Source organism: Condylura cristata, unplaced genomic scaffold (assembly GCF_000260355.1).
Source record: "Condylura cristata isolate star-nosed mole 26May11 unplaced genomic scaffold, ConCri1.0 scaffold00006, whole genome shotgun sequence".
Taxonomy (NCBI): domain Eukaryota; kingdom Metazoa; phylum Chordata; class Mammalia; order Eulipotyphla; family Talpidae; genus Condylura; species Condylura cristata.
The window spans coordinates 5,153,694-5,175,019 of NW_004567107.1; the positions used below are offsets into that span (position 1 = coordinate 5,153,694).

Consider the following 21,326-nt stretch of genomic DNA (forward strand, 5'->3'; position numbering starts at 1 on the left):
CCCGCCGCCCTCCGGCGCCCGTCCTGCTGCAGGTGGTGAAAGGACAAGACAGCTCCCGCGAAGCCCCTGCCGGGAAGAGCTGCAGGTTCAGGCGGTCGCCTTCTCGTGCTGGCGGAGCGCTAGGGCTCGGTGGGCCCCGAGGCGCCCGCGGCGGAGGGCAAGGTCGCTCGGAACCACAGCCAGCGATCAGCAAGACACCCGCGGACCAGGTGTGGGGCTGGCGAGGGTCCTGGCTTCAGAAGAGGGCGAAACACCGGAACACCCACGCCGACTGGCTAGTGGTCAGGACCCACGACAATGACAGAAAGGCAACATAAGAAGGCGAGGTTTGGGAACGTCTGGAAAATTAAACAGCCAGGCAATGCAAGCCAGCACAGGCTCTCCCAGAACAAGCCCAAGAAGCCCACCAGCTCCTGCCTCTCCTGAAAGGGGTGAGCAGGCTGGCTCTCCACTGGCACCCCCGCCCGGCCTGGATGGCAGTCACGGCTGGGAGAAGCCCCTCTGCCATTTGTCTGCAGGACACGCCCCCACCTCCAGACGGAGCCGGGCTCGGCCACGCCCACCTCTGCAGCCGGGAGCCCTGCTGGCACCGCCCGGGGCTACAGCCAGGGCCCTCCCTCGCCCAAGCAGCCGCGAGACCCCCCCACGCCCCACCCAGCAGCCCAGGGCTGCATTCCCAGCACATGAACCCCAGGGAGCAGCTCACTCTGCACAGTGAGCCCCCCCCCCGAGTCCCTCCCATCTGATTAAAAATGGCTTCACAGCCCAGCTTCGCCTGCTGCCCGCGGGTACTGGGGTGCCCCGTCGGGATGGGCACAGCGCTCTGGCAGGGTTCTCTGGGAAGCAACATCTGTTCTTCCTGAGGTGAAATGGGCAGAGGCGGCGGCTTCTATGTTGGTCACGGGCCCTGGGGGCTCTTATGTGGGAGGCCTGAGTGTATCCCCTGTACTGAAACATGCCCAGCTCACACATCTACCATAATTTGTACTGTAAAGCATTTTAAAGGATTTTAATATTTTCGCTTTTGAAATTATCTGGCCAAGAGTAACGCAATTAATTTATGGTTGGCTCTGATTTCTCGGCAAACATCAGGCATGTTGAGAAATTCCTGGGAAGTGAGAAAAATCCAACCTACAAATTGTTTTCAAAAGCAGTAACATTTTTATGAAGGCTAAGTTTAACAATTAACGAACTTGACACGATGTTATACTTTGTAGAAATGGAATTATATACTTATAAATTCTGATCTCGCAGTTTTCTTTTCATATTTTAGGGCCAATAAATGTCTGTAGGCCTCAAACTCCTAAAACAGCTCGCTGGCTCCAGGCCCTGGGCCTTCAGGACTGAGACCGTGGGCAGCGGCACCAGCATCTGGAGCTCCCCCGGGAGGAACTAAGTGACGTAGCGTCAGCCAAGGCCGGCAGGAGCCGGCGCGCCCTCAGCTGTGCCCGCTGGTGCTGGGCTTAGGGGGCTGCTTTCTGTGCTGGTTCGCTGCCAAGTGGCGGCTGGCGCGGACCGCATGTTGAGAACCACAGTGTGATCTCCCCGCCTTCGGGGAAGCGAGGCTGAGCGGGGGCCCCGCAGGGGGCCCCGAGCAGGCATCTGCTCTCCTGCCCTCGCCAGCGCCCGCGGGCACACCTGAGCTGAGAGGGCCCGACACTCAGAGGGAGGACTTTGGGTCGGAAATTCCAGGCCCAAGTTCAACAACTAGTCATCTGTCCTACTAAAAAGCTATTTCAGGGAGTGGCAAGAAGATGGCTCGGAGGCAGACCACTGGCGCATGATGAATAGCAGCACAGAGCCTCACGCAAGCGGCCTGTCTACCAGCATCGCCACAGAAGCCGCGCCCCAGCGCCGGGCGCGGCCCAAACACCCCCACTGCGTCGCCCACGGGCCTCAGCTGCCTGGGTGCAGGCTCGGCCTTAGGGGGTAAAGAGCCTGTCGGACTGCCGGCCAGCCGTGCAGGGGGCCGCTGCTCCTTCCCTAGAGGCTGCACACCCGGCTGGCCGCAGGCCCACTGCCTGCCCACCTCCTGGCGCCCGGCCTGTGAGGTCAGCGGGTCAGACAGCCATGAGGCCGCCATTCCCTCGCAGGGGGGTAACTGTGTTGAAAGTTGTTGCAACTGGTGAGCCCGTTTCTCCCCTGGGCCCTTAGGGGCACGACAGGTTGAGGCCGGTCTGCCAGACCCTCAGAGAGGAACTAGAAAGTGACCCTTGGGTCCAACTCAGCGGGACCAGGGAGGCCCCGCCCAGGGGCAGTCAGGGCTGGCTCAGGGGCCGGCGTGGCCCCCGCTTCCGGGGAGGCCGTGTCCCCGTGTGCCTGATCCCTGGCCCTAGGGCAACTCAGCCAATCGATCCTGACCACCCACAGCACTTACTGGGGTCCTGTTCCCACTGCCCGCACCCCTTCTCCCGTGACGCCTGGGCTCCAGGCCCTGTGCGTTCTCCACCCGGGTAGCTTCTCCAGGGGCCCCGACGGCAGCTGCACGTCCCTGGCCGTCACGTGGAATGTCCTGGCTGCAGCTCTCAGAGTGTAAATATGGTCTTTGTAGCGATGAGATGGGGGGCGCTCGCCCCACTTGGAGCCTCGGTGCCGCCGGTTAGTGGGGCCTGGCGCCCGGGCTGGCCGCCCCTCAGAAGGGCCGCCAAGGGAAACACGCCTGGGCCCTTCGCGCTGTCCAGGGCGAGCTGCCCGCGCCGCTGAAAACGTGGTTTCATCGAGAGAGATATCAGTTCTTCCCTTCAGCATTGCAATTGCTGCATCCAGCCCTCTCGCCTCGAGTTCTGACTCAAAATACACTTTTGTGGAAGTCACCTCTTAGCAAATAATCTCAACTTTAGCTTTGGCAAAGCAAAAACAAACAGAGTGTCTTGTCTGTGTGCAGGGGGAGTGGGGTCAGGCCGAGTGTGGGCTCTCGTGGCCCTGAGCTCCTCGGCCCCGCAGGGGCCTCTTCTGCGCGCAGGGGAGCTGAGCCTCGGCACAGGTGTGCCCCAAGTCTAAGAGCGGAGCCCACCGCCCTGGCCCCAAGGCGGGGTCCTGCCCCCAGGCCCACAAGTCCTCCACAAAGCCCTGCGTCAACGTGAGGTGTGGCCCCGCCCTCCAGTGCCATGTTTATAGAGGACAGTCACGGATTTCCCGCAAAGCAGATCTTTTCTGCTTTAAAGGGGTCAAGTGATCATTTCGCTGCCACCGTCTTCCTGCTACTTGGTAGTTTATTTACTGTTGCTGTTGCTGAGTTTTCACTGCTGTTTTGTTTGTTTGTTTTTCTGATAGTTTGCATCCATCATTCAAGTTTCAGGCCTTTCTCACTGGTCTTGCCTTTAATGTAAGAAGGAAAGTGCTTGAGTGCAGATTTGCTATAGCTCTTCAAAGGGTTTCTAAGGAAAATTGCTGGAAAATGGGGTATTTGACGGAGGCCTGGCTTCCTGAGCCTCAAGGGGAAGGCGGAGCATGGAGATAGAGACTTCTCATCACAGCACAAACATTAAGCATGGCTTCCTAGCCCACCCCTACTGCGTGACTCCAGAAAGCACGCCATACCTAGATGCGTTCAAGGGAAGAAATGCCAGATTTGTCTTTAAGACGTGGAAAACTCCTACCTCAGCAAAGGCACTGGAATAGCTGAAGAGAAGGCAAAAGATACCACAACATAAGCAGAGAGGAGAAACAAATCATCAATTACGGTTTTAAACAGCATTTAACAACCAAAGAGTACAGATGATTATTAACCTGGCTGCCTGCCTGGCCCTAGGGACGCAGATGGGGAAGGCCCTGGGCTCACTCTGGTTGGGGAAAAGAAGAAAGCCTGAGGGTGAGGCCCTGGACCACCCGGACACGGGGTGCACAGACCAGGCCCGCCCCTTTCCAGGCAAGCGACCCCTCGGTGTCAGAAAACTCCCAGGCCCTGGCTTCCCGTCTGTGTCGTGGGGAGACTGCTCTCTACCTCGCGGGTGTCCCTGCCGACGGGCAAACAGCAGAGACCCAGCTCGCGCCGACTAGCACCACTTGCTCCTCCTCCACCCGGCCCACGTTGCTCCAGCTGGGCGCTCAGAGCTCAAGGTTCATAACCTAGGGCTGCAGGGCCCATTTCCCTGGGCAACTGTCAGCAAATCTGTATGTGCATTTTTCTGAATAGAGTATAGACCTTGGCTCAAATTCTTAAAGGGACTGGTGACCCCCCAAAACATCTGAATCCTCTTGCTTTAAAAAAGAGGCCTTCGTGGAAACCCCAGAGCGGGGCTGGGTGGCTGAAGGCACCCACTCAGACCCAGCCGTGGGGCCAGTGCCAATCTCCGGGGCCTTGGGAGCCGCTCTCCTGGGCCGGCCCTTCTGTCTGAGAACGCCACAGGAGCCCTGAGGCAGCTCTGCAGGAAGAGGTCTGGCCGCTTGTCGACAACCCAGTGGGGGTTACTCTGCAGGCTTCTGCCGGATCTTCCGTCACTGGCAGGGGCGGCCAGCGGCCAGCCCTGTGCCTCTGACCTGGGAGAGTGCTGGGCGGCCTCCCACGCGCTGCGTGCTGCTCCAGCTGTCAGGGACAGACTCCCATTCTCTGCCTCGGCCCCTGGGGCTGTGGGCAGAACACAACCAAAAACCCTTTTCTCTGTCGTGAATGCTCTTTCTGGGGCGCTCCGGCCTCCATGCCCCCAGGATGGACAAGGCACAAGGCAAAGGCGGAAGCAGTGGCCTGTGCATATCTGTGGCTGGGTGGTGCTGGGGGTCCTGTCCCCTCCCCCCAGCCGGAAAGAAGCCTGGGCGGGAGGCGAATGGTGAGGAGCCGCTCCTGGAGGTGAAGGGGGGGGCCCCGGCTAAGGAGAGCTGTGCACAGCCCTCCTGCCCCCACTACCAAAGCCCCCTCCACCCACCCCCACGCCCCGCCCAGTGCCACAGCCAGGAGTGCTCTGGCGTCTGCTGCCGTCGGGCTGGTGGGGTGACCAGGCACAGCCACGAGGCCTCAGAAAAGCTGAGGTATCCACAACAGACCCCAAAGCCCCAGATTTGCCCATTTAACCACCATGTGTGGACTCGTCAAGCCCCACCAGCAGCCAGGGGAGCTTGGGGAGTCTGACCTGTGCAGGAAAAGCGGGTGCACCTGCCAGGGCCGCCAACCCCCCACGCAAGGAAGAGGGCAGGGCTCCCCAGAGTTCACGCTGTGGGGAGGCGGGGGCCAGCCCGCCCCGCCGGGCACCGGGCAGCCGCCGCCCTGCTGGGCTTCCGCCGCCCGGCACAGAGCCCGCCAGCGCTGGCACGGGGCCACGGCTGCTGAACGCGCGCAGTAACAGAGGCGGGACTGGCCTGGGCGCCTCCGATCCGAGCCGCTCTCGCTCTGGCGACGACTCTGCAGAGGAGCGGGGGCCTTTTCTTGCTTTTGAAGCCGTAGTTCTACGGCTCGGCCTTGGAGAGCTTCCTGGGCTCAGTACGCGGACGCCGGCTCACGTGGCCCCGTGGCTCCCGCGGCTCCCGCCTCTGCGCGCCTGGCACGTGACTGGCGGCAAACGCCGCGCCCTCCGCCCGGCTGCCCGTGCTCTGTGAAGTCGGCGCTCTCAGCCCCGCCGGGGGGCAGTGTCAGAAGAGAGCCGGGGTCAGGCGCGTCCAGACGCTGCGGTCAGCAGCACGGCGCCACCCGCCGGTCTCAGCATGGGAGCTCCTTTTGGAAAATGCTACCGAGGTGAAACCCCGCCCCTCCTTCCCCGGCGAGGTGGGAGGCTGGTGCCCTAGTCTCAGAAATGTCGGAAGCCTCTGGCTACGCGGTCAGGTGCGGGCCCCCAGCCACGGCCCTGTGATCCACACAGCACGGTCGTCACGGTGATTGAAAAGGCAAGTGAGGCGTGGGGCGAGGCCCGGCCAGTCTCAGCCGGCCGGCCGGAGGAGCAGCCCGACCGCACGCTGGCAGGATGTCCCCGGAAAGGCCCCAGGCGCTGGACGCTGCTGTATGAGGGACGCACGTCTCTTCTTGCCAGTGTGGGCGACTGAAAATAAACTCACTCCAGGAACGCCACACAAGTGCCGCAGAAGCTCAGCCCTCTGGGGAGGTAAACGTGACAGGGAGACTAGGGCCCGCCAGGTAAGGAGCGGCCCGCGTCCCACCGCAGCAGCCAGGGTGGCAGTGGCTCACACCGGGCCCCTGGCTGCCAGCGGGCTCCCGTCTTCACACACGCGTCCCGCCTTCACTGCAGGCCCGTGGCTCCAGCCCGCAGAGGCGGTGCCGGCTCGGGGCAGCTGCAGGTGGGTGAGGCTCACGGCAGACGGCGGCGGGTCTGTGACTGCGTGTGTCTGTGTCCCCAGGCCCCTGGAGAGACTGCCTGCAGGCCCTGGAGGACGGCCACGACACCAGCTCCATCTACCTGGTGAAGCCGGAGAACACCAACCGCCTCATGCAGGTGTGGTGCGACCAGAGACATGACCCCGGGGGGTGGACCGTCATCCAGAGGCGCCTGGACGGCTCTGTCAACTTCTTCAGGAACTGGGAGACCTACAAGGTGAGAGCCGGGGGCGTCTGGGCTGCCCACAGAGTGCTGGCCCACCGGAGGCCCGTCCGGCCAGTGCAGGAGCCCTGGCGGGGGAGGGTCGGTGTGTGCGGACGTGCGAGGCGCAGGTGGACACCTGCAGCAAGAAGGACGTAGAAATGCATCTCCCCACGGGGGCTTCTGGGGAGAAGACCTATTTCTGCTGCCCCAGGGCTGAAGATCAGGCTCCTGGGAGGGTCTCCCAAAGGGCCCGGTGCAGGGAGCTGGCGTCCTTGGGTCTAACGCCAGGGCCCCTGTGCCGGGCTCCCGCTCCTGGGGCACCCCGAGGTCGGGAAGGCTGCCAGGGCTCAGCCGTGCCTCCCTCGCTGCCCTAAACAAAAGGGCGGCACCATGTAGGAAGCGCCAGGCCCGGCACAGTGAGCCCCGTGCCCCCGCGCTCCCGCTCAGACTCGGCAGCCTTCGGGGGCGGTACCGCTGTGGACACACTTACGGACGGCCAGGCCGAGTAACCATTCAGGGTGCACAGCCGGGGAGTGGCAGGGGCACCCCCAAGCCCCGCCGCCGAGGCCACTAACTAGCTCAGCCGTGACCCCTGCCGTGCCCCCTCCTGGCCTCCTGTGCTGGCCGCATGCCAACCCGCCGCCGGGTCTCTACTCTGCTCGTCCTCCTCGGACCTCTGACACTGTGAGGACTCGCTCCTTGACCCTTCCCTCCAGACCCTGCGCGGGGGCACAGCCGTTAGCACGGCTGCCGACCCCAAGCCCCGACTCTCCCTGGGAGCTCTGTGGCCCTGCAGTTTGCTCACTCTGGGGAGGACAACAGTGGCACCCGGCTCTCAGGCTGGCCTGAGGACTCAGGCCGTGCGGTGGGACCGACAGTGGCAGAACTCTGCTGGCTGCCACGCCGCTGAAGACCCCACGCTACACGTCAGGGCACGAACCACGAGGCTGCAGGCCCATGGGGGTGTGGGGCGCGCGCTGGGGTGTGCACAGGGCCTGCACACGGCTGCCCAGAGGAGACGGGGCTCAGAGGAGGGAAGGGCCTGTACCTGCCGGCTGCACCCCGTCACATGTGTCCCTGGGGGCCCCCAAAGAGCTCTCCACGTGACGGGGGGCCACGGGTTCACACAAGCCGCTCGCGGCAGGCACTTCTCCACAGGCTTGAATGACAGTGCCAGGCTCAGAAAGGCAAAGCCACGCGCCCAGAGGCGCTACCTGCTGTGCCCGGAGGCCTGGGCCCCAGCCTGCCTTCCCCCTGCCGCCCCGCCCCACCCACCCCCGCCGGCCTGCAGCTGAGGGCCCCGCGGGGTCCACACATGCGTCCCTGTGTCTCCCCAGCAAGGGTTCGGGAACATCGACGGCGAGTACTGGCTGGGCCTGGAGAACATCTACTGGCTGACGAACCAGGGCAACTACAAGCTGCTGGTGACCATGGAGGACTGGTCTGGCCGGAAGGTGTTTGCCGAGTACGCCAGCTTCCGCCTGGAGCCCGAGAGCGAGTACTACAAGCTGCGGCTGGGGCGCTACCACGGCAACGCCGGCGACTCCTTCACCTGGCACAACGGCAAGCAGTTCACCACGCTGGACCGAGACCACGACGTCTACACAGGTAGGGGCAGCGGGCCAGCCAGCTGGGCGGGACGAGGCCAGCAAAGCCGGGCCCGACCCCGGGGCCCGGAGCCGTGGGCCCAGCCTGCTCGTGCCCCCGCGCTCCACTGCCACCACGGCCACGGCGCCCTTGCAACGCTGGGGCGAGTGGCATCACCAGGAAGGGCCAGGGCAAGACTGCTGGAGCGCCCGCGCAGGCCCTCAGCCGGCCACCCGCAGGGCCGCGTCTTCGCAGGTGCCCGCGCTGGCCTGGGTGCCCGGTCTGGCGCGCGGGCGGGTCAGAGAGAGCCGACGGCCCGGGCTGGCTCCCCCCGGGCCTCCCCCCGGTACCTTTACTGCACGTGCAGATCTTCCTCCCCGTGCCCTGGGGTCACGTCCCACGAGACCCCCAGAGAGCTGCGGTGCTGACGAGGTCTCAGCTCGCTGTGGCTGCCGGCACCTCGGGGCGAATCCTTCAGGCTCTCAGGGAAAGCGTCTCGCGTGCACACCGTGAAGTGGCAAGTCTTAAGTCGGAGACTGTCCCACCAACCTCACACCCTAGGAGAGCGCTCGAGAAACCCGCTCGAGAGGGGAGGCGACTGGCCACGGTCACGGGCCTCATGAGGGTCCAGGTCTCCTGAGGAGTCCTCACTAAGTAAAGTGAAGCCCCACCCTCAGCCCAGACAGCAAGGCCCCGCCCACCCCCACCAAGGCCCTCTGCTCTCCGGGGAACCTGGCCCCTCCTGCCCCGCCCCGTTGGTCCCGGTCTGACGGCCAGCGTGACGCCCAGTGCCCGTCCCACAGGGCAGGGGGCCGTGCTCACGCCCCGCGCCACCAGGCGCTACCTGCTGGGCACGGGCTGGGCTGCGGAGGCCCCGAGGGCGGTGTGTCCTCTCGGGCCAGGAGCTCCAGGCTTGCCAGGCAGCAGGCAGGAAGCGACCCTCAGGGCGCCCGGGCTCTGGGGACACGGTGCGCACAGCCTTTCTCGGGGCTGTCACAGCAGGGCGGGCACTGCTCTGTGCCCCGGGCCTGCCTAGCAGCACCGTTAGGGGACAGCCAGGACTGGGCCCTTGTCCCTGGCGCAAGCTGCCGAGGGCCTACGTGGGCCTAGGCCAGGCGGGTGTGCACGCCCCGCCTCCAGACCCCACACTGCTGCTTGGTCCGCGGGGCCTCCCGCCGCGGCCCGGGGGGCCGAGAAAATGTCCGGGGAAGCCTGGGGCGGGGAGTCCCCCTGGCTTCCTGCCTCTGCCCGCCCGCTCCCTCTTCGCCTCGCTCCGAGGTCGGGGCACCCCCCCCCGCAAGCCCCCTTCCCGGGAAACCGGGCCTCCCACCAGGCACAGCCCCAGCCGACAGCGGCCCCCTGCCCGCCTTCCGGGGGCGGGGGCGCCGGAACACCTGCCTGCACCCTGCCCACAGTTGCTGTCCCCAGCAGCCAACCTCGGCAAGCTACGCCAGAGCCTGCGTGTTAGGAAACTTTTTCCTTCTGTGAAATAACTTTCAAAACTATTTAACTACAGAGCGGCAGGCCAGGAAGGCCTAGGGGCGCACCTCATAAATGCGGGGACTCCTAAAAATTCCCCGGCGAAACTCCCTGCCCTCCCTGCCCACCCCCGGCCGTTTCCGCTCTCTCCCGGGTCCTGGGTCCTCCCCTGGTCCCCAGCACCAAGCCCGGGGCCACGAGCTCGGAGGCGCGCTCCCCGCATCCGCGCCAGCCCCGGGGGGAGGCCTCTGTCGTCCTCACTTTGCAATGACATCGCGGAGGCCCAGCGAAGGTCCGTCGCTCCCCCGGTCACAGAGCTCATCAGTCGGAAGGCCGAGCCCGGAGCCGGGTCTGGTCAGGTCCAAAGCCCCGTCCGCCCCCCAGTGCCCAGTGCCGCCCGGAGAGGGCTCAGCCGAAGTCCGGGAGCGCGGGGGACACGGGCCAGACCCCTCCCCCCGACCGTCTCGGCCCCGCTCTCCGCAGGAAACTGCGCCCACTACCAGAAGGGAGGCTGGTGGTACAACGCCTGCGCCCACTCCAACCTCAACGGGGTCTGGTACCGCGGCGGGCACTACCGGAGCCGCTACCAGGACGGCGTCTACTGGGCCGAGTTCCGCGGGGGCTCCTACTCGCTCAAGAAGGTGGTGATGATGGTCCGGCCCCACCCCAACACCTTCCACTAAGCCGGCGCCCGCCGGAGCCCCCGGCCACGCCGGCCCCTCGGGCCGCCGAGGGCCGAGCCCCAAGCCACCGGCGGAACTGAGTGGACACAGGCGCCTCTTCCCCGCTCGTTCTCTCCACACCAGCCCTCGCCAGACAGGACAGACCCACAGGCAAGTCTTTCCTTCAGCCAGTGACGTCCCCACAATGAAACACAGTGCCCACGTGGACGGGCCTGCCCGTGCACGCCTGTGGCCACCGCAGGTGAGACCCGACGCCCCAGGCGCACCCACCCCGCGCGTCCAGGCCTCGTGGCCGAGCTGGAACCGCGATTTCGCTCTTAGGAAAAAACATTTCTTCACCGCGTGTCGCTCGCCTCCAAGAGCCGGCCGCCCGCTCAGCCGCCGCTCCCACCGGCCTGGGCTCTTCCGGGAATGTGGGGGGGCCTCGGCTTCCTCGCTCAGGAACCCCTCGGGGCCCCTAGTCAGACGTCAGGCTCCCGTCCCTCTGCACTGCCCCCCACCTCGGGCCCCCGCCTCTCCCGCCTTGCCCGGGGTGGGGGGAGCCCCTGCAGTGCCCCCAGCCCTGCCCCGCCCGGCTCCCCTCACCACTCCAGCCCCGCCGTCTGTCTGTCCTCAGCTTCCCTCAGATCCCCAGCCCCCGAGGAGGGGGCAGTCAGGGCTCCAGTTTCCTGGTCAGGAGAGGGACAGCCAGACCCCAGAGCTGACCGCTGGCCGCAGGTGATGTATCGCCGTTGTGTATTCCTGCTCACTTGTAGCCGACGTGCCACGATAACCTCCACAGAGATAATAACCTTGCCGGAGACACTCGAGTGAAGGGACATCACCGAGTGTCAGGCCCCGGCGGCGCCAGGCCACAGCCCCGGCCTCGGCCACAGCCCTCCCCAAACGACACCTCCCGAGCCCAGGCGCCAGACGCGGGAACTGGCCCCTTCCGGGGAGTCACTCAGAGCTGGGGCGCAGAGCCCCTCGGCCGTGCACGCGGTGGCGCTGTGGGAGGTCTCTGGGCCGTGCAGGTGCGCCGGACACGGCCCAGCAGGGGAGAGACAGGAAGAAGGCGAGACCGCCGGGGCGTGGCCGGGCGTGGAGACGGCGGGCGCGGGTCCGGCCGGGCCTGGCGTGCGCCGATTACCTCAGCATCCTCACCGAGTGCGCCGCGGAGCATGTTTGTGTACATAAAAGGGAAGGTTTGTTTTTTAATATATGCCCAGATTATCCTGTATTGACACAATCTGCAATAAACGCTGTCATGCTGCGCGGCGTTGTGGCTGCTTCGCTGCCTCGGGGCGGCCTTTCTCGGGGCGGCGAGGCGAAACCGGGGAGCGGCTGGCACCAGGACGCGCAGGGCTCGGGCCTCCGGCGCTCCGGCCGCAGGCTGAGGCCAAAGGGACAGCTGCCAGGGCCCACCCTCTAGGAAAAGAGCAAGAGCGCCGGCAGTGGGGTGGCCCAAGTTGGGCAGGGCTTGCAGCGTGAACTCGACGACCCCCCCGGACTGTCCAAAGTGCAGGAAAGACATGTGCCCCACAACCACCACAGGGCAGGTGCAGTCAGGGGAGGGGGCTTCGAGAGACTGTCGCAAAGTGGCAAGCAGAGTGCTACGGCTGACTCACGTCCAGCAGACAGCCGGGACGCGGCAGGCGGGGGGCCAAGGGCTGGCGGGGTGCAGGCGCAGGGGCGGGGCCCCGGGAGGAGTCTCGGGTGATCAACCAGAGAAACACTGCCCTTTGGGGAGCCGAGTCAGAGACGCCCGGAAAGGACTCTGAAGCAGTCTCCTCTTGTACCCCAGCCCAAGGGCCACAAGCCCAGCGAGGTAAGTGGGTGCAGTTGGGCCGCGACAGGCCAGAAGCTGCCCGCCTGCCCGCCCCCCGCCAGGCCTGCGCGCCTGGAGAAGCAGACTTCTGATGGACGCCAGACTGTCGGTCAGAGGGGCTGGGCTCGGGGAGCTCGCAGTGGCAAGGCCGAGGAGGGAAAGAGCAAGTCCCAGAGCAGGCTGGAAAGGACACTGGAGGAAAAATAAAGTTGGCTTCTTCTTATACCTGATGGAATCCAGCTCACGCAGCGGCTGGTTACATAAGGACTCGCGAATCTCTGGAGCCCGTGAGCCGGGCGCAGCTGGGCCTCACGAGGGCCAAGCCCAGGAACCGCCTGCAGCGCCCGGGGCGGCCAAGAGGCTCCGCGGCTCCCCCTTCGCCCCGCGCTGCGGGCGCTTGCTGCCCTGCCAGCCCAGTGCTGAAGCCACAGGCCACCCCGGCGTGGCTGCAGCACAGGGGCCGAACCCCTCCCCTTGCCAGCGAGGGCCCCTGGCCCAAGGACCCGGCTGGCCAGTGTGGGCTGCTGTCCACTCCCTCCCATCACCTCTGGTCTCAGAGCAGGTTCCCAGCCACCGGAGATCAGCACACTGGAGGAGCTGGGGGGGGGGGCGGTCATTCCCAAGTTCCCAGAGGGAATCACGGGGTGGGCCTGCTCCCCAAAAGTTGTCAAGACTGGACTCCAGCTGCTGCTGGTTGCATCTTTACCATATTGGGGGAATCATGTCTGGCTAGCTAGAGGGGCTCTGTCCCTGCCCCCTGCTGACCCTGGCCCTACCCCAGAAAGTACACCAGCCCCTCCAGGCCTGCCGCGTCTCCACGTGGCCACTGGCCATGCTGTCGGGGCTCCCCCTGCCCTCCGGGGTGTGCTGAGCTTCAGGTCATCTCCGTGGGAGCTGCAGGCAGCGAGGGGCCCATGCTGGGTCTCCCCGGCAGTGCAGGGGACACCTCCACCAGCAACCCTCCGTGGAAGCCTCCACGGGCCTCCTCAGCTCTCACGGGAGCCCCGAGGGGAGCTCTGCAAGCCCCTCCTTCGGCACGACGGAAGCGGCAGCTCAGACGGGGCTGGCGTGTCCACGGATGCACAGCCCGGGCCCACACTCGCACCCCAGGCGCCAGCTCCTGAGCTCCTGCCTCGGTGGCAGCAGCAACCTGTCCCCATGGACCACGTGGAAGCACTCGGTGCGCTAAGCGGCTCTCGCCCAGAGAGCCACTGGCCTCTCGGGCAGCGTGGAGCCTTCCTGCCTGCCGAGCCCTGTGTGAGTGGCCGGCCAGCCCTCTGGGCAGAGGGCTCCTGGGTGCCAGGAGCCAGCTTCCCTGGACCTCTGAGCACGGGCCGCGGAGAGGCGGCAATGAGGGAGATTCCACCGGCCCTGTAGCTCCCACCGGTGCCGGGCAGCGAGCCCTGCCTCCCCCTTCACTGCGGGCTGGAGGCCCTCGACCCTAGGCTAACCCCTGGCTGTGGGCACTCGGGGCATCCCACTGTGGCCGGCCTGGCTGCCGCCTCATGCAGGGGTTCCATCTGGCCGTCAGCGGGTCTCTGGCTCAGAGCAGACCCATCTTCATGACTCATCCTGGGGCTGGCGCCCCTAGTCTGTCCGGTCCCCGCATCAGGCCTGAACCGAGCCCTCGGTACCACCTCCCCGAGACACTCCAGTCTCCCTGTCTCTCTGCCCCGGGCATCCAGGGCCGCCCGGCCCACACATGGGAGCCCGGACGCAGATAATCCCTGCCGGCTGCGGAGCAGCCCAAATGCTTCCACATGCGTGTCTCCCTGCACGGCGGCCCGCCGGCGGGCCCACCCTGCCCGCCAGCGGTCACAGGGAGCCTGGCCTCTCGGCTGGTCACCCTCGGGAGGCTCCCGAAGCTGCGGGATCGCACGCTAAGAGGCGTGCTGGACAGGCCGCACTGGCCCTGCGCCTGAGCCAAGCTGGGCGGCGCCCAGGCAGGGAAGGGTGGCCCCTGCGGGGGGATGGAGTTAGAATTCCCTTCAGGAGCCACATGAAGGCAGGCCCACGCCCGCGCCACCAGGGCAACAATTAGAAGCGGCCCCAGCCTGCGGGGCCCCAGCAAGGGTGCCGGGCACGGGCCCCTCTCAGCGTCCTCCCTGGCCTGCCCCCGCTCAGGGCGGCGCAGGTGCACTGGGGACTCAGAGAGGGATGAGGACGGCGAGCCGGGCCCGGGGACAGGGGCGGGTGGCGACGAGGGGAGCCTGGAGCCTGCTGCGTGATGGGGCCTGGCAGCCCAGGGCCTGCTGTTTCAGTACAAACGCAGCCGCTCCCCGGCCAAGAGCCCTTGGTAGAGAAACACGGACCAAGACTAGATGCCATCTGCACCAGAAGTTTACTGCAAATTACAACCCAGTGCAAGGGGGGAAAGCGCAGCATGCGGAAGCTGCCCTGAGTCAGATCCCCGGCCAGGGGGTGACCCACAGGGCCCAGCAGACTTCCCTGTCCCCCCGCCACTCCCCTCAGCAGTGTATTCAGTGCATCTGCCTGTTCTGCAACCCTCTGTCTCTGGTGAATCCTCTGACCCCCACACCTCTGGCCTGTACCCCAGTTCCTGTATGCATAAATAAATCTTAAAAAACAAAAGCGGGGGACAGCCACCGCATCACGGGCCGTGACGGGGCCCCCCGAAACCAACCTGCCTGCTGTGCCGGCTGCCCTGGCAGGTGGAGACTCTCAGTGACAGAGGGAAACAGGCAGAGGGAAACAGGGCAGCAGGCCGGGGGTTTACCACGGGGGAGTGATGGAGCGGGAGAAGGAGGTGGGGAGCGGGAGAGGGAGGCGGGGATTTGCGCTTTTCACTTCATAGACTCTCTGCTGCGTGAGTGAGTTTTACAACACTGTTACTTTTGTGATTTCCAGTCTTCAGGGGACGAGTGGGCTCTGGGCGCCACTCCTGAGCCGGAACTGGCTGGGCAGCACACCAAGCGGGGCCTGGGCAGGCCCGGGCTGGCCTGGGGACGCCCAGAAGCCCGGCACGCGCCCGGCAGGAAGCCGCAGCCCCCGTGGGTGACTCCCCAGCCCCTCGGGCCCGTCAGCTCGGGCCCAGGCGCCTCCCTTCCTCCGGAGCTGCAGGACTCGGACTGTCAGAGAACCAGCCTCCTGCGGGACCCCCCTCCCACTGGCGTCCGACAGGCCCAGCGCTCCCTGCCGCCTGAGGGGTTAACCTCAGAGTCTCCTGGGCACGAGTTTCACAGCTGGCGACAAAGGAGCAATGTGAGGCGGTGGCGAAGGCTGGCACTGCGCTGCCGTGCGGCCAGACTAGCCCGGAGCTCGGCAGCCGACCGCAGACACTCAGCATCTCTGTGGGCCGGGACCCGGGGGTGGCTGACCGGTGCTTCTGAAGACTGGGCTGCGGTCTCATCCGGAGGCTCAACTTAGGCAGACTCTGCTTCGAAACTCACCAATTCCTAGCCGGGGGCTCCCCCAGACTGCCGGACCCGCCCCCCACCAATGTGCGACCCAAGGGGAAGCAAGCCCCGAGATGGAAGGCACCGTTTTAGTGTAATCCGACTCAGCAGGGGCACCCCAGCAAGTCACCGTGCTCTGCTCCTGCTCAAGAGAAAGGAGGCCCACAGGGGCCAGGGTCCTGGGTGACCTCAGGGGCCGTCCATACGTGAGGTCATCCCGAGTCTCAGGGCCACTGTGCTCACGTTCCCTCTTGGGGACACCTGGTGGCCCTGAGTGCATCCTGAGGAGAGAGAAACCCCCTCCTCCCTTCTCCTGAGACACTGTGAAGAAAGGGCCCGGTGCGGGGCCCGGGGGAAAGGACGCCGGTACCCGTCGACCCCAAATGAGAACCCAAGACAAGGTGGAGGAGCAGCAGTCCGACATGGGCAGACTCTTGCCGGACAACACACATTCTCGGGCACAAAGTAGGCTTTTGTGTTCTGGGGTCACACACGACTTCTTGGGCCAGCAGGTCTACCCTGAGCCCCAGGCAGGACGGTGGGAGGAGGGGCTCAGCCCCGGGCAGTGAGGCCCCCAGGAGGTCAGTCCCTGAAGGCGCTTTCTCTTGCGCTTCTCTCCATGAGCCAGAGATCCAGGGGGCGTGTGGAGGCCGGTGGGCCCCAGCCATGAGCACGAGGGTCCGAGTTACACCCAGTACCCCAGGGACGCAAGTCAGACTGTGGTCTTCCATTCACAAAACAGGGGTTTTTAGTGATACCCACTGGCTCTGAGCAAGACTGTGAAGTCACAGAAAAATGTGAGTTTTCAGATAACAAATCCTGAGATTGCAAAGCAGAGGCAGAATTTACTGGCAGAGGGTAAGCAGTGTACAGCTGACCAGTCCACCAGAGAGCGGGGAGATCCCCTCATCTGGTCTGCAGTGCTGTTTTCGGTTCTTTTGCTGATTGAGAAGATGTTTGAGATGGGCCAGAGGGCAGCTTCTCCCTGCCTACTGGGCCCCAGAGAGCACAGGCCTCAGTCTGGGGAAAGGGAAACTTGGTCAAAGGCTTCCCTGGGCTCGGGGAGGGAGGCCAGTGTGGCCAGAGGTCAGGAGGCGGCAAGGGCGCGGCCCACCGGCTCTGGACGGGCTCTCCAAGCCTGCGTGGCCTGAGGTCTCCGTCTCCATGCACCCTCCAGCCGGAGAGGCTGGAAGCGAGGAGGGGGCGGCGTAGTGGGAGCAGCGGTTTGGGGCCAGGCAGCCAGCTGAGGGTTTCAACAACTGGGATGGATCTGTGGAACAACTGAGTATTCCTGGGGGACCCCTGGAAACACGTGGGGTAGGAACTTAAAAAAAAAAGCTTGGATTTCCTGCTTGGAGAGTGGAATTATTTTCAGCTGGGCACTGAAGCACAGCATCACCCTGGACCTGGTGAACCTGGGGACGGCGGTAACCCCGACTGTTGGGTCCCGGGATGGCGGGGTGACGATGCCAGCAGCCACTGAGGTCCACGCCCGAGCAGCGGGTGCTCCACTGGTCTGCCTGCCCAATCGCCCGCCTCCTGGCGGCAGAGCCCCAGACCACGTGTCCCCCCACCTCTGTTTCGAGGCCCCCCAGTTCAAATGTTCACGGGCTTCTCAGAGTACAGGGAAACGCCCTGTCCCCAGCAGGTACGAGGGACAAGCTCGCCCTCCACTGTGCTAGGCCTTCCCAAGACTCTGCACTGTTTTTTGAGGGACTGCCCTTCCCCCCAGCAGTGTCTGAACTCAGTGGCACCCACGGCTTCGCCACGGCCGCCCGCCGCCCCTCCCTAGCTGGATCTCCTTGAGGTCTAACCCGGCCACGCCCTTGCTTCCAACCTGCGGGCTCCCTCCGCTCTTGGGACCAGAACCTGGGCGCCCCACCCCAGCGTCCAGGCCGTGCGTGACCTCAGCCCTCCTCCAGTCCAGCTGCGTCTTGTGACACACTCCCCCGCACTCCCTGCTCTCCAGCCAGTTTCTCCTACAAACATGTTTTCCCCACGCCGGGCTCCTGCCCAAGCTGCTGTCTTTGTCTGGTGTTCTCACCTCCCACCCCTTTAGCCCTCCAGAGCATGCTTCCTGGCCCCCCAGTTGGGCTGGTCCCCCTACATTTGGCCTGAGCCTTTCCCTTCCCAGTGCTCAGCTTGTTTTGAGCCTCGTACCCAGGGTGGCTATGGGGCGGAGCCCTGAGCCACCAGACCCAGATGTGCCCCAGCCCCCAGCCATCCTCACCCGCGGCCAGGGCCTTGGCGCGGCTGCGAGGACCGTCCCCCTCTGCAGCAAGCGGAGCATGAGCCCCTCCGTCACCATGCTGTTCTGGGGGGCTTGGGGCGTCGGCAGAGACACCTCTTTTTGACCAGTAACCACTTGTCTTTTAAAATCTTTCTAGACACCTAAGAGTTTCGGTCTGTTTGTTTTGTACTCAGAAGCAACTTCCCTTTATTATCAACTTCAGAGATCACATTCGACAATGAAGTCTAACTTGCATTTAAAAGCGAAGGCTTTGCTCGCGTGCAGAGTCCACAGAAACTGACTTTACTCATGGGAGGTCTGGGTGGATTTTCCAAGAATGGCTTCATGTTCTCTTATTATTCCGAAAGGTCAGAGTGCCTAATTTTGTTCCCTGGAGATCACAATCATCCACAGTGCCTATAGCTTCTTTTAGAATCTCTTCTAAACCTTTCAAATCCATTACATTCCTAGTTTCACTAAGCTATCTCCTAGAGGGAAGTATAGGCAGTGCAAAGCCAGACATCCTCTCAGCCACAGCCCAGTTTGGAGCAAACGGTGTGGCCGTTCATCACGCTCTCCAGCGCCGCTTCTGTTATCATTTCCATCGCAACTGGGTGTTTACCAGAAGTTATCATCAGAAAAATTTAAACTGCAAAAATCTGTTTCCCATCACTATTTTCACAGGTTGACGTAATAGGGAAGACACTTTTTGATACAAAGAGTCTTATTTTTAAAAGACAATCCATTTTTCCTTAGTGTTGTTTACATGGTGCCTGGGGGAGTCTGGGTGCAGCCAGGAGTGAGGAGCCGCCTGCAGGGAGCTAGGAGACACCCCCCAACCGCCGCCCAGTGGTGTCAAGTGGAGCAAGAGGCAGGTGTGTGGGCAGGCCTGGAAGCCAGGGCCTTCCACCTAGAATGAAAAGAATCGTCACAAAAATAAAACCTTTCATTGCTCTCAGAGGCCAGTAACCGCTGAGGCAAGGTTCAAGGCCTCCAGAGCTGGAACTAACAAGCAGAGTGACCGCCCCTCCCAGGGAAAGACCCACAGTGGGGACTTTGCCAGGGGAAAGAAATGGTTTCAGACACTTTTTTCCTATAGCGTTCTTTCCAGGAATTACGTAACTACTCCTCTGAGATCAACAAATGGGTCCCTGACAGGGTGGGTTTTCAGGAGGAATCCAGCACTGAAGCTGTGCTGGACTGGGGGCAAAGTCTGTCCTCCAAGGCCAGGCTGCACCCCCGTGCCCCCACGGTAAACCCTCACAGGCTTCCTGAGGACAGAAAGGGGCCCGGTCATGCAGTCCAGCTGGCTCAAGGGGAGGAGAGACTCTGAAGGGTGCAGGGACAGGAGCGTGGCTAACTGGGCTTGCTCAGGGGTTAAAGCAGGAGATCCCCAGACTGAGCCCTCAAGAAGCCCCTGCAGGAAAAGGCAGCTGCGAGGAGCTGCCGAGGCCCAGAAACACTGGGCTGGAGAAGACCATGCATACGCCGCTAGCAGGGCCCTCCCAGCAAGAGCCACCAGGCAACGCGCAAGGGACCTCTGGCCGCCAGCTTGAGGGCACACATCGGGGAACTGGTGTGGCCCATGAGCAGGGACAAGGGTCAGAAAGGGGAGGTGGCTGTGGCCTAGTTTGCCTTTGACCAGGACCCACTGGCCACCAGCCTTGGAAGCCAACAACAGCACAGCTCTGCAGCCTGAGAACACAGTCTCGAGAATTGACACAGTGCATCAGCTGATCACATCGTACAGCGGCCGGCAGAACACTGTCAGACATGTTAGGAGACACACGGGCGGGCGACAACTGCAAGGGACGAGAAGAGGAAAGTAACGGCTCGGGCAGGAAGGTGGGAGTCAGGAGAGGGCGGTGTCAAGAGTTTGGGGCTCACGGCCAGACCATCTGGCCCAGGTCGTGCCACTGCTACCCCCAGCTGCGTGACCCTACACAGCCTCTCCGCGCTGGCTTACTCACTGGGCTATTGTGAACATTCACTGAGAAATGCAGTAAAAGGCCAAGCCAAGTGCCAGCCCGCAGAGCGCGGACAGTAAACAGCAGCGCTCATGATCACACTTAAGGGCACAAAGAGGCGCAGATCCCGGAGCATCGTGGAGGGGTGAGCCCGTGGGCTGCACTCAGCTAGCCTCGCCTGAATACCAGCCCTCAGCCCTGGATCATTCAGCCTTTGCAAAGTGGGGAGGGCTCAGGGGTTGTGCATATCAACATGTCTTCCCTCCACCTGTGGATCTGAGATGGGGATCCCCAAGCAGATAGACACTGCAGCTCACAACAAGCAATAAGAACAGAACAAGGACATGATAAAATGGGGAAAACAAAGCACGAAACAGTATTCAGTTCAGTAACAGGGCACAAGACCACACAGGGAAGAGTCAAATTCCCCGACTACACAGCGTTTGTTTGGGTCCAACAAATTCTGTTTACATGGAGGTATGCTGAAACAAAGGACTTGGAATACTGCCATCCAAAGTGATTCAAAGACTTATAAAATCAGTGTGAAATAAAAACGAAACAGGTTTCACAGAGTATCAGACAAAGAAATAAAAGCAAATAACAAAGAGCACCCAGGTCATTTTGTGTGCGGACACAGCCCAGTGAACCTACCGCTATTGTAACTCTTCATACACCGACTAATATAAGTGAAAACCACTAGCAATGCAAGGGCACTCGGACACACATTTCTGTCCTTATAGAACAAATGGCAACAAATGAATAGTTTGAACACTATAACGTAGCTATCAAAGTAACGTGGAGGTTCGGGTTGGCTTGCAGTACCTGTGAATATTTGTAAAAACTGATGTTATACTGCACCACAAGACAAACCTCAAATATTTCCAAAAACCTAGAAAGTATGTGTGTGTGTGTGTGTATCTCATATGCTAAATGAACGTGCAAATACTTAGAGGGAAGACTATGTTTTTAAAAACCCAAGTCATTCCTAGCAATGTTACTTATAAACGCCAAAAAGGGGAAACAACTCAAATGTCCAACAGATGACGAACAGATAAATAACAAGTGGTGTATCCACACACTGGGATGCTACTTGGCAGTGAGAAGGAATGAAGTACTGATCGTGCTCTATAAGGAATGACGCTCCGAAACATGATGCAAAAGGAAAAAAGCCAGTCGTGCCAGACCTTACACTATGTGATTCCATTTATATGAAATGTCCAGAGAAAGCAAATCCATGGAGACAGAAAGTAGATTGGCGGTTGCCAGGGCTGGAAGTCAGGGGCTAGGGAGTGGTGGTTAGAAGAAAAAGGGAATGAGTAAGGATGCGTATGGGGTTTCTTTTAGGGATTATACAATTGTTCTAAAATTGCAATGATGGTTGCACATCTTCGTGATACACTAAAGCCCATTGAAATACATGCTTTAAATGGAGTCCATGGATTAGATCTCAATAAAGGTGCTTGGGAAAAAGCTCAAGCTCTTATAAATTGAAAAAGCCACTACCTTAAGTAATAAATGAATAAAAGAATAATAAGTTGAACTATGATGACAACATTTCAGGACTATCACTGGGGATACAACACAGAGGGTACAGCAAAAGCCGCAAGTAGAGGACAATGTATAGCCTTCGCTAGTTTCCATGTTAAGTGAAAAGAATAATATACACAAATGAACCAATCATTAAACCAAGCAG

The 21,326-nt window shown here is 62.4% G+C and overlaps 2 protein-coding genes across 2 annotated transcripts in view; one reads left to right on the plus strand and one right to left on the minus strand.

Moving 5' to 3' along the window:
• The window catches only part of ANGPTL2 (angiopoietin-like 2), a 23,772-nt gene extending 12,305 nt beyond the window's left edge, over positions 1–11,467 (plus strand). Inside the window, exons 3-5 of the mRNA XM_004677318.2 lie at positions 6,283–6,476; positions 7,802–8,072; positions 10,014–11,467. Of these exons, the coding sequence (XP_004677375.2) occupies positions 6,283–6,476; positions 7,802–8,072; positions 10,014–10,213 (665 nt within the window). The 3' untranslated portion in view covers positions 10,214–11,467. The remainder of the gene's footprint in view (positions 1–6,282; positions 6,477–7,801; positions 8,073–10,013) is intronic.
• Positions 1–21,326, minus strand: part of RALGPS1 (Ral GEF with PH domain and SH3 binding motif 1) — a 188,019-nt gene that overhangs the window by 88,430 nt on the left and 78,263 nt on the right. The gene's annotated exons all lie outside the window — the stretch shown is intronic.